The sequence below is a fragment of the Pezoporus flaviventris genome, unplaced genomic scaffold (genome assembly GCF_033815535.1).
Source record: "Pezoporus flaviventris isolate CSIRO_AGI_PZ_B2104156 unplaced genomic scaffold, CSIRO_AGI_Pfla_v1 ptg000041l, whole genome shotgun sequence".
Lineage (NCBI taxonomy): Eukaryota > Metazoa > Chordata > Aves > Psittaciformes > Psittacidae > Pezoporus > Pezoporus flaviventris.
In genome coordinates this window covers 11,583,971-11,596,259 of record NW_026892589.1, presented here as the reverse complement: position 1 = coordinate 11,596,259, position 12,289 = coordinate 11,583,971, and the positions used below count along the sequence as shown (strand labels likewise).

Genomic DNA, 12,289 nt, shown 5'->3' with positions numbered 1-12,289 from the left:
CACGCCCCCAAATCACAAGACTCCTGGGTTAGGACGAGTATTTGCAGGCAGGAGATGCAAAAGGCCCCAGAGCAGTTACCCGTAGCTGGCAGGCTTGGTAGAACAAGGTGTCTTAGAGACTGGCTTCAGCACTGATCCTGCCCACAAGCGTGCCATGAAGCAAGAAGGGGTTTTGTGCTCTGGATCTGAGCTTGCCTCAACCAGATCACTAAGCCAAGCCCAGCCCAGACACACACTGTTCCCAAGGAGCCCCGCTCTGGGGCAGGAGATGACTGATGCCAGGGGCATGAGCAGACCCTGCCTGGTGCAGGGAGACAGCAGATCCCACAGACCAGCTGCACTGCCCGGATCCACCGGCTCAGGAGGGATTAGATGTTCCTGTAAGCGAGGCACTCAAGTGCCAAGGTGATGGATGAGGCACAAACACACAAGGCAGGCAAACACACACCAGACTGTGACAAGTGTGAAGATCCCCTCACGCAATGCACCAAGCGCTGCTTAATTGCCTGCAGAAACAAGGGTACCCTGGGACAATGCTGGGATGATGCTTTTCAAACATCGCCAGCTTCACCAGCCATGATCCAACTGTCCCTTTGGTTACCACGGTGCAGACATGGGGTGCCCTCACTGCACCCCAGGGAAGGGAGCTGAGCCCCAGCTGTCCCTGGCAGCCTCCCCAGTGCTGTGAGTCAGCCATTGCCATGGGCAAGAGTGGGAGCAGGGTGCCGGGGAGAACGGGTTTGACAGGCATTGGCTGGGAACAGCTTGGGCAGGTGGGGTCAGCAGCCACCTCCTGCAGGCCTTCTAGAGACGTTAGCATCAAATAAAGGCTTTGCCAAGTACCTTCATGCTGCCGGGGTGTGGATTCTCGTGTGGAGACCGGAGACCCTCTGTGCAAGTGGCTGCCAAATGCCGTGCTGTGCCCTGCCTGGTGGTCCTCATAGGAGAGGGCACTCTGGTGGGGCTTGCCCGGCTCAGGTACAATCACAGGAGCCCCTCTGGCGATGGAGCCACCCGAGTTTGTCACTGGGCTTGGCCTGTTTTTCAGGCTCTCTTCGTAAGCTCTCTCCAGATTCCTTGGGTCTTGGATGACATCCAGTGAGTGCACAGAGTGAAAAGTCCTGCCGGGACTGCCGATGATGGACCGCACATCGTGCTTTTTGGTACTCGAGGAGGAAGAGCTGCTGTCGTACTTCAGTGGGGTACCCTGGGGACAGAAGAAAGGGGGGACATCAAAGGGATGCAGAGCAGAAGGGGATCCAGCAACCGCATCCCACCAACTTCCAGCGGGATTCGTGCTTCCTCATTCAGTGGGCCAGTACCCAGCTTTAACTTGGTCAAACGGCAGCAACCATCAGCAAAGCAGAGAGAACAGCCCCACACAGCGCAGGGCAGGGTGGAGCGCCCATCCTGCATGTCTCGGTGTGCTCCAACAAGATGATGATGAGTCAGTGCTGAAGGCTGGCTGTGCCCATCACGCCTCTCTCCTACACACACTGCGAAACGAAGTAGGACTACAAGGTGCCATGGGAACCCTCCAAATATTTGGAGCCCAACAGGAGACAGCGTGCCATGTTTCACCCTAACTACTGGCCTTGCTGGGTCGACACTTGCCCATAAAGGGAGGAGACCAAGATTATGTGCACCCAGAGTCCAACTGCCAAGGGCAATGAGTTGACTCTGGCCTTAAACAAATGCCAAAAGCATTCCCTTCCGTGTACCTATGTAGATAGAGCATTGCATTCTTAATGTGCCAGGGGGTGCTGAGCTCCCTTCCTGAGTTTTTTATTTATCTGCTAGGAAGGATCATAGGATGATTTGGATTGGAAGGGACCCCATCAAAGGATGTGGAAGAGCAACCTGTACCCAAGCAGAGACTCAGTTCTGACCAGTGATGCGTTTGCAACCCGAAGCCCTTGCAACTCCCTTTTGATCTTGGGAATGGTCCCCAGGGTCTGTGTGAGGACAGCAGCCTGAGCAGGACCAATCTCATCTGCTGCTTGCCCCATCCTCACCTGCGTGATGGAGCCTTCCTTCAGAGGTCTCGTCAGAGAGATGTCTGGTGTCCGCCTCAGCTCCTCCCGCGGTATCTCATGGATTGATCTTCCCGCTTCTTTCACTGTGGCCACCAGGTCTTCATGGGCTGGTTTCATTTTCAGAGGTGTAAGGCCCTCGTGAGACCTGACCTTGTAGGCATCAGATAAGTCCCTCGGTGGAGTGTTTTCCCTCTTGAGCTGTTTGGCTTCTCTTCTGAGGTAGTCCTCATGAGCCTCCACGTAGGACCGAGGTATTCCTGCAACCCCCAAGCAGATGATGGATGCAGAGGGTGCTTCAGAGTTCAAGGGGGTTTCAAGTTAATGCATGTAACTCAGGGACTGGTACCCAACTGAGTACACAGAGCAGCTACAACACTAACGCAGCTGGACCACCTCACATCTACCACCGCTTTCCAGACCCATTCTGCACTAGTTTTAGACTGCCTTCATGCCAGTCACCCCTGACTTTGGTGAGATCTTAGGCTGCTAAAAGCTGAACAAGACTGAGAATCTCTGAGCTGAGAGTGCAGAGATGTGCAGCTGGACTTTGATGGGTCCAACCTTGTTTCCTCCTTGCCTGACAAGAGGCCAAGCATGTGAAATACCTCCCCACATTACCTCTGGCCATGGCCATCTTCTACTTGCAGGCTTTACCTTGTGTAATTGAGCCCCGCATGTGATGTTGCTCCTTTAGGTTATGGGGACTGTGTCGGTCCGGAGGGATTGCTCGACCCATGAGACCTAGAACAGATCCAAAGGAGAAAGCTGGGTTGATACAGGAGTTCACTGACAGCAAACATACAACAGTGTTACCAGGGACTCCTGGGACAACAAGGAAAACCATCAACAATCGCTAAATTATTTCTCTTTCAAAAAAATGTGATTCCCTTTTTTTATAGTCCTGACACTGGTCTGCCAGGGCAGGAACCAAAGGCAAACAGGCCAGTCTGTGCCCCTTGGTTTTCCATACTGGTCAGATGCTGTCCTGTTGGGATGTGCCGCAGGGTACCAGTGAACCACCGCCAAAATACAGACATGAGAAAGTGTATCATGTAGACAAGAGGCAAGATGGTGTCTCTGAGAGTCACTAACACAGCACGGGTGAAAGGTTCCACCCAGACCCACCTTCAATGTTGGCAGATAAGCTATCACGGGCTGATAAGCCCCTGCTGATCCTCCCCTCCATCATATCGTAGGTCCGCTTGGTTCCTGTGGTCTCATGCAAAGCTCCTGAGCTCCTGCTGTCTTCTTTGGGACACTGAGAAGCAGCAACCCCACCTGGGGAAGACAACACCAAGGCGCACCATCAGGAGCATGGAAATTCGGCACCAGCCATGGGAGGGTGTTCACTGCTGCTTGCGTGCGTTGCTGGAAGGTCAGATCCCATCCCAGCACACCAGCAATGCCAGAAACATCACACAAGGTTGGCTTCCAAGAAATTCAGCTGGTGTTTTCTCCCCTCCCTGCCTGTCTCAGACTCCAGATCTGTGCCTCCCGTGTGGGTAGGAGCATCCGCCCTGTTGCATCCTGCTCCCTCCATCCCTGGTGGGGAAGCAGCAGGACAGCCTGGAGCCAGCGTGGCGCTGGCGTGAGCAGCTGCGGTTCCACTGAACTCGGCCCTGTGGGTCGGGGGATCTTTATTTCTTTTTCCCCTGTTTGTTTTGGTTTTTGCTAGACACCTACTGTTTGGGATCCTGGCCAGCCTTCACATTCGCTGAGACACTCCCTGGGTGAGAAAATCAGGGAAAAGGGGGGAGAAGCAAAGCTGAGAATGATTCCTTTGAAACAGCAGTGAGTGCCCAAAAGAACTGGGAGAGATAGTGAGGACTGATGGAGCAAGCACTCGTGATGGGAGATCACCACCTACCTCTTCATCTGAACCTGGAGCAGATTCTTCTGCAAACAGCGGACAACTGACCTGAGCTACAGCCTCCACCACTCCCAGCACAGCCCTGCCCATGCCAGGCAGCATCTCGCCCACCCTGGGCCATAGGCATCCATCATGTGCAGCGAGCTGTGAATTTAAGCAGTTTCTGATCCAGCTGAATGCCTCCTGGTTATGTAATGAGCTCCAAGAGGGAATTTTGGCTTGGAAAGATAAAAAGCTCTGCCCATCATCCGTGGCCAGGCTGCCCCTGCCAAGGATTGCCAGTGCCTTGATCGTCCTCTCTGTGGGCAGAGAAGGTGGTTATACAATTAGAGAAAATGGGGAAGTTAAAAATACTCATCCCACTGTGGACGATCAGGAACAAAAGTCCTCCTTGGAAAACCAGGAATTAATAAAACGGGATTCTTACAACTTCACACCTGCTACTGGTTCCCGCAGCCAGCACCCACTCAATCCCGGAAGTGTTTGGGGCTGCAAGAGGGAGATCTGACCCTGAGCCTTCACTTCACATTCATTCTATAGGAGAAATCTGGGGGTGACACTGAGAACCAGCCAAGCACCCTGCGGCAGACACAGGGCGATGTGCCCGCACCCTGTCATCAAGGCACATCTGCTGCCAACAGCCCTTGTGCAGAAGGGGACGCGGTCCCTGCACCCTTTGTGCCACTGGGAAGCAGGGGGGGTGCGAGGGAGAAGAGACTAAACAGAAAGAAAATCACTCCGAGCCCACGTCCCTTGCCTTGCAGAAGCCATCAGCAATCATATGCAGAATGAGAATAACCAATCTAGCACAATTCAGCTTGCACATGCTACAGGATCTCGTCTCATTACAGCTCTTTTATTTTAAGCACCCTCATGACACTAAAGAATTTGCAATTTTTTTTCTGCTTGCCAAAATTCATAATCACCAACAATTTCAGTTTTCTTATCTAATTTTTGTTTAACTCTTCCTCACCGGGCTGTTTGGGGGAAGGAGAGAGGCAGCAGGGCTGGCAGAAGCACACAACATGACTCAGGATGCGATAAATGCTGTCAAGCATGTAAAAGGCTGCCTGTGGAGAGGAAGGAATTAATTCCTCGTGTGTGTCCAAAGCAGGTAGGATGAGGGCCATGGGTTCAGGCTGCGGATGAGGAGACTGGGGCTGACACTGACAAGTGCATGCAACGGGGAAGGGTTTGGTCTGCCCATAGCGGGATCCCAGCTCTGGGCACAGGGAGTCCTCACTGCTGGGAGCCTTCCCTGTCTCTCCCCTGATAGCACCACTTCTGAGATCAACCTCATTCGACTCCAAGCTCAGGCAGAGGAGTTTAAAATAGCTTCTTGCACAAACAAGTCCTGAAATGCTTCCTGCGTCCTCCCTGGTCCGAGCCCTGCCAACTGTCCCAAAGGGCGCCCAGACACAAGTCTTCACAGTGACACTTCTTATCTGGGCTAGAGTTGACAGTGAACGTGGGCAGGCATGGGACAAACTGGTTTCCATGTGGTGGGTGAGAGGCATGGCACAGAGCCCTGTCCTGAAAGGTCCCTGTGGTCCCAGGGCACACTCAGAAGGGGCATCAGCCAAAGCTTGTGAGTTGTCCCCAGTGGTCTGACCCGAACCCTCTGCTTCTGGCCTTGGATGAAACAAGCCTGTAATGAAACCAGCTGCCTGCGCCTGTGGGCAAGAGGAAAAGGTCTCCTGCTGGACAGCCTCTGCCTGCAGGACTGACCACAGGGCCTAACAGGGATGCTCTGCCCCAGGGAGGGATGCAGCCATGCTGGGGAGGGAGGCAAAGGGTTCAGGCAGCACAGCAGCTGACCAGAGATACCTGCTGAGGCAGGCGAGCACAGCAGAGGTTAGGATCGGTTCCTCAGTCACCTCCACATTCAGTTGAGAGGTGACACAGGAGGACAGCCATCCCTGTGCACACCAGAGCACATGCCAGTATTCTACCCCAAGACGACATGGGGTTGCAGTGTCTGTAACTCAGCTCTTCCCAACCCCAGCCATGGGCAAGGAGGAGGCCAGCCCCACGCCAGTGATGCCCCATGCAGCACACAGCGAAGGACAAGCACACAGGAGTTGTTTCCAGCTTCACTAGAGAGGAACATCTGCTTATCTCTGATGGAGCTGCTGGGACACATGGAGCAGCTTTGATGGGCAGTGCTGTGATCAGATGAGCAGGCACAGAGGAGGCAGGAGCAGCTGGTGAGTGCGGCTGATACCACTAATGCAGCCAGGCACCAAGGCAGCCCATTACCGTGCAGCAGGGCTGAGAGCTGCAACATGGCTTTTAGGTCTCTCCTGAGCCCCCTCAAGAGCAGCCCAGCATCAGGCTCAGTTGCAGGGTCTGCCTTGCTATAGTCTACTCCCCTGCTGGGCAGGGTCAGCCTGTAACAAGTGACACTGTCTGTGAGAGGCCCAGGAGGATTTCTGCAGGGCATCCCCACACTGGGAAAGCTGTGCCCAAGATGTTGCAGAGGAGAATCTGATGTGTGAATAAACCTTTATGCCAGACTACCCGACTTGCCTCCAAGTTGCAGGTTCTTGAGTCCCATCTTGGCCTAAGAGCTTGGGGATGGTTTCCTAATGTTTTTGCAGAGTCTCCCACAGAAGGTGCTAGGGATGAAGGCAATACCTTCCCATCTGGTCCTCCCCTCTCTCCCAGTCCTCAAAACCAATGCAAACCAGAGACATCGCGCCCCTGCTGGCCAGCAAAGCCACCTCCAAGGCAAGATAACCACATGGGACAGAAGGAAACCCAGCCAGGCCATAGACAGGAGGGGTGGGAAGGGACAGAAACGATGCTGGAAGCAAAGACGCGAGGCTGGCATGTTGCACTTTGTCAGCCTTTCCTCAAATAGCTCCCAACTCCCAGCCACGGCAGCACAAACCCCTGGCGCCTGCCCTAAAAAGGCAGAGGATTACGACTTACCCTCGAAGGACAGCACGTGGCCCTTCTTCCCTTCGTAGATGACATGTCCTTTGGGCACAGCATCCTCTCTTGCCTTCTCTGCTCTGCTGGGGCTGTCTTCTCCGATTATCCTGGTAATGGTTCCTTTGTAGAGCACTTCTGCCGGGGTGCCCTTGGAAAGCCACCAAGATCCATATTTAACAGTGTCACAAGCAATTAAGCAAGCGCGCGCGCAGGGACAGGCTGTTCCCCGCGGGAGGCTGAGTGGAGGGCGAGCGCGCCCAGCCTCCGCTTCCTGGCACAGCCAACAGCGAGGGACCTGCAGCTTAATTATTGATGAGGATGATAACGAGGAGCGGTAAAGAGGTACGTGATCTGTGCGAGGCTGCTGGGAAGAGGCAGGGGGGCTGAGGACAGCACAGACCTCCAAAACAGCAGCTCTTTTCACTATGCGTGGTTTGGAGTAAGCTACCTGCATCGCTTCCACCCTTGGGTCTGGGGAGACAGGGCAGCTCCTGGGGACACCCTGGTGACAAAAAGGACTGCTCAAGTGTTAGGGTCTTTCCTATTTGCAACCTGTTTTTCCTACTGCAGCCTACTTCCCCAACCTGGTAAAGGAGACACAGAGATGTCCTGCCTGCCCAGGGCACATCTGCTGGCAGCAGGAGTGACCTTCAGAGCGCTGCCTGCACACGGGAGCTGGTGCTGGCAGCACGCCTGCGTGAGATGACAGGCATCAGCGAGAGCAGTCCTGGAGCAGGTCCGGGACAAAACCTGCCGGCTGGCTCTCCAGCAGAAACAGCTCCTTACACAAACTGGTGTGAACCGAAACCTCTCCTTCCCTGGAGGCACACACAGACACGGCTCACAGACACCTGCCCCCCCTTTAATGCCCTTCAAAGCACTCAGAACTAGATGCCCTTGAAGCCATTGCTGGTGATAACACCCCTCTGCCATCACCTGCTGGTGTGAACCCTCAACAGCCACTGTAGGGTGATGGGCCCACACCCCATTGCAGGGAAGGCATAGCCATGCTGTCAGAGAGAAGCTTTTGACTGCTCATTTAACCCCACCAAGCCCCAGGACTGATACTTATGGGAAGCCTCAGGGAAGGGATATCCCAGCCAGCTTTGCTGGTGCTTCCAGGTTGTGCCAGTGCAGGCTACTCCCCCACCCCATCTTGGAGATGCTGCTGGTACCAAGCCCTAGAGCACCAGCAGTTCCAAAACCCTGCCAGAGCTACCAGGACATGCCAGCATCCAGGTTCAATGCTCTGATAGTTCACCCTTGCAGCACATCCGGTAACGGCTGTCCCAGCTGGCTCTCCCAGCCCCAGGTAAGTCATCTTCCTTCCGTGGACGTGCTCAGAGGGGATTTGAAAGCAAGTGATGACAGATGGCTTCAGAGCAGAAAGCATATATTCAAGATCTGCTTTCCGTGAACTGGATGACTAATCTGAGATCAAATATCAGCTCTGGGAGCTCCTGCCGGAACAGGGGGCTCCTTCTCCCCAATGGAAGCAGAGGGATGCAGGCTGCGGGGCCAGCAGGAGAGGCAGGTAATGCCCTGGGTCTGGGCTTGGTACCTTAATCCCAAGCCAGACAAAAGGAATCTAGATGGATTAATTAGCTGGATGCAAAACAGCGTCTCAACAAACTGCTCATCTCCTGAACTCTGGCACGTGGTGCTCAAGAGCCTTCCTGCCCACCCACTGCTGCCCATAGCTGCTGCAGGGGCATATGAGAGGATGAAGCACAGTGTTTGCTCTGATGGATTATTTACAGCCCCCGAGGAGCTGCTCCTGGCAGCTGCTGATGCAGGGCACCAGGCAAGTGAAGCCTTTGCTCTGGGCCAGGATTCAGGATCATGTCCCCAGGGCCCAAGGGAACACGGCCACCCTCCTTGAAGGAGACAGGCAGAAATCTCAGCGTGAGTGGCTTTAAATATCTGAGTGATGGCCAGATAAAATCCCCACAGGAAAAGGATTTTTTCTGTTGTTAATGCTCTCCTCTCTGTTACCGTGTGAGCAATAACTCACACTGCAAAACGCTACCTCCCGCTTGCCAGCTGCTCTTCCGAAGATGGATGGTGCAGATTAAGGCCAAACTATCTTCCTGCTCAAGAGAGCCTCTGGGCAGGACCTTCAGTGCAGCATGCTCAGCCCTGGCAGGAGACCTCTCTACCTTACATGCACCTTGGATTCTCCTCCTCTGCTCTGCCTGGTCTGATCCTCCACCCATGTCCTCCTTCATTCAGCTCCACTTCCTTGCACTGGCAAGATCTGTGCTGCTCAGCCCTGTGCCACGCACTCAGTGCACCCCGCAAACCCCAATCCCCGTGTGCAGCACAACCTGCAGCCACCAGCACCCAGAAAGCAGAACCCACCAGAGACAAGGGACCTACATGTGTGATGGACCCTCGGTAGGTGATGGGTGACTCCGGAGGGGGTCTGGATGTTGGTGTTCCCTTGGTGATGCTCCCTCCTGAGGCAGAGCTGAGGGAAGTACCTGTAAAATACAAAGGCAGTGAGCTGGGGGCTGGATTTGCTGTTCAGCACAAGAACTGCGGGGCTGAGACAACAGACTAAGTGCAGGATTCAACCCAGTCTAAGTGAGCTGAGGTTCTGGAGGGAAAGCTCTCCAAGGAATGCCAGTGTTAAATCCCACGCCTTGCAGAGCCCTTTCCACCCCATTCCCCAAGGGACCCAGCCCTGCAAGCATAGGCTGGGAGGTAGGAAAAATGGGCATTTTGAGACTATCAGCTCCCTGCTGCCTCTGTGGAGGGGCCAGGCAGATTTATGAGCCTGGGAGAAAGCACAGCCTGTCTCAGCCTCCCCTGATGGGATCAGAGCAGATCTCCAGCGAGATGAGGCTTGGGGTGGTTTGAGTTCATTTGCGTGGATCCGTCCTGGGCTGGAGGCAGCCCCACTGCACTGAGGCTTCTGACTGCCGTAGTTGTGGGGCTCACAAATCAGAATCTGCACTTAAAAGCAACACCTTTGCACTTATTTTCTTCTGCCTAGCTAACGGGGAAAGAAACATGGGAGGGATGTATTTAAACAAAATGTGGTCCCTGCCCAGCTGCAGCAGCACCAGTGAAGAGCCTGAAAAAAATTAATGGGATTTAAGCATGTCTTGCTTTGTCTTAAGCAACAGATTTGTGGGTTGAACGTGAAACCTCCACCAGGATCAGTGCCCAAGAGCCTGATCTGGGGAAGATCTGTACAAACCCCTCTGCCACAATGCTGGAGAGAAAGAGTGAAGGGACCCCTCCTGCTGTGCACAGCCCCAGAAATCAAACCTGAAAGCACAGGGCAACTGCAGCCAGCGTGATGCTCACCAGGCTTGGCAGTGCCAGCATCCCTCCCATCCCACTTCTCGCGCTTCCCGCTCCCGGATCCTCACCCCGCAGGATGGAGCCCTCCTGGGACGGCTGCAGAACCAGACTTTCCGGCTGGCTGGCCTGGCTTCTAGGAGAAAGTTGTTCCTGCTTTACTCCAGGAAAAGGCACTGGAAGACAATAAGCATGTATCAGGGTAGGTGCAGGGCAGAGGATCACAGTCCTCCGCTGCTCCAGGCATCTGTGCCAGCCCTGCACTGGTAACTCCTGCCATCACCACCACTTTGGAATGGGCTTCACCAAGGATGCAGCAATAGGCTGAATACACAACTACTGATAAGCAAAGCCAGATCCTTCACCTTGGCAAAGGCACTGCCTGGTGCTGCCAGCACCAGGACCAGAGCTGACACTGAAAACCCAGTAGTGGTTTATAACAGGGCCATGTGCACAGTGGGGAATAGGGCCTGTATCCCTCCTCCCTCACACTTAGTCCTTCACTCATCCCCTCCTGCTGTTAAACACTTCCAAATCTGCAGACTAAACACTTTCTTTGTTCACTTCAGGCCATTTACTCTTTATCCTACTGGCCTGGGGAGCAGCAATATATTTCCTTCCTTCGATCACAGTATTAGCTGGAGGGTATTTATAGGCTGGGATGTGTCCCTGGCTGAGTTGCTGCTTTCCTATACCGCACAAATTTAGCTCCCTGTGTCTCTGCTTTCCTGAGGGACTAATCCTTTCATCCTCTTAGCAGGTCTCTCTGCACTTCATTGCTGTGTCCTGTGCTCTTCTTTCCTGCATGCTGCTGGCAAGTTCGCTTCCCAGGGCTCTCCGAGAAACCACTCACCTCCCAGTCCCTTACCCAGTTTCTTGGGATCCATGGTCAGTGGCAGGCCCATGGTGATCGAGCCAACAGGGACCTTGGCGTGCTCGGAGCTGTAGGGTGCATGGAGCTGGATGGGCATGCCCTGCAGAGCGACAGAAGAGGTCAGGAGCTGCTGCCATCCCTGCAAGGCATCTCCACCACTCACACGCAATGCCCTACCTGGGAAATGGATCCAACGGGTCTCTCCAGCACAGAGGGGTGCTTGGTGGAGGAGATGAGGGGAGGAGGGTTGGAGATGCTTGCTAGTCTCTGCAGCCCTGAGCGAGAGCTCTCATGCAGGTTTAGTGGGATGGGGTGTCCTGTGTGGAAAACACAAGTGTTAGCAAGAAAGAGGGCAGGCAGAACGGCTGCAGCTATCAGAGAGGAAAGGGGCGAGGGAAGGAGCAGGGGCTGGATGTGATGAACTGGCTGGCTGTGAGCCTGCGCTGGGATCCAAGTCACACGATCGTTTTGGAAAGGACTGGAATAGTTTCAGTTACTGCCTTGTCCCCTGTGCAGCCAGAGGATGTGCTGCGCCCGACCCGTCTGCCCTCCAGCCAGAGCAGGACAGTGCAGCGAGGGGTGAAACCTGCCTGACCCTGCGCAAAAGCAGCGTGCGGAGCACCCACAAACCAACCACATCCCTAAACCTGCCCTGGTCACAGCTGGGAGACCTGACTGGCACCCTCAGACCGCTGCATTAGCAGCGAGGGAGCTCCATGCCAGGCCAAAGCAAGGCACTGGCAGGTTTCTGATGAACCCTCTTCTCTTACCCCCCCCAAAAGCTGCACTGATTTAAGATCAGCAGCTGTGATAGTGGCTGCAACCTCCACCCTCAGCCCCAGGGGAGGACAGAGGGCACACACTACACAGTCAGTGGCTGTTACTTGCCTGGTGGGTTGTACTGAAACAAGTGGGGCTCTGCCTGGGGAGAGGTTTTGATCACATCCCGGGAGTAGGACAGGACGGGCGGCCAGCACGAGGCAGCCATCGGCTCCACACTCAGCTTCTGAGCCTCTGCGATGGAGGAGAAATGCACAGACTTTTCTGCAAGGGAAACAGAAAGCGAACAGCTTGCTCAGCAACCCCATGGGCAAGCATTCCCTGCAGTCAGGGAAGCCACAGCCAGCATCCAACATGGGAAATGGCTTCAGTTCAGTCTGAGCTGGCCATGAGGGCTGAAACCACCAACCAAGCTAAACAAAAGCCTCAGTGTCATTGCCTGGATTTGATAGCATTTATTTTACTGAGATGCTTAAATCCCAG

General features: G+C 54.5%; 1 protein-coding gene across 9 annotated transcripts in view; it reads right to left on the bottom strand.

Moving 5' to 3' along the window:
* NCOR2 (nuclear receptor corepressor 2) overlaps nt 1–12,289 on the bottom strand; it is a 161,940-nt gene that overhangs the window by 16,299 nt on the left and 133,352 nt on the right. For all 9 annotated transcript variants that reach the window (XM_061466184.1, XM_061466189.1, XM_061466190.1 and 6 more), the window contains exons 22-31: nt 11,915–12,070; nt 11,204–11,343; nt 11,021–11,126; nt 10,224–10,328; nt 9,223–9,326; nt 6,841–6,991; nt 3,162–3,314; nt 2,691–2,777; nt 2,016–2,293; nt 844–1,207 (exon numbers count right to left, since the gene is read on the bottom strand). In XM_061466184.1, the coding sequence (XP_061322168.1) occupies nt 844–1,207; nt 2,016–2,293; nt 2,691–2,777; nt 3,162–3,314; nt 6,841–6,991; nt 9,223–9,326; nt 10,224–10,328; nt 11,021–11,126; nt 11,204–11,343; nt 11,915–12,070 (1,644 nt within the window). The remainder of the gene's footprint in view (nt 1–843; nt 1,208–2,015; nt 2,294–2,690; nt 2,778–3,161; nt 3,315–6,840; nt 6,992–9,222; nt 9,327–10,223; nt 10,329–11,020; nt 11,127–11,203; nt 11,344–11,914; nt 12,071–12,289) is intronic.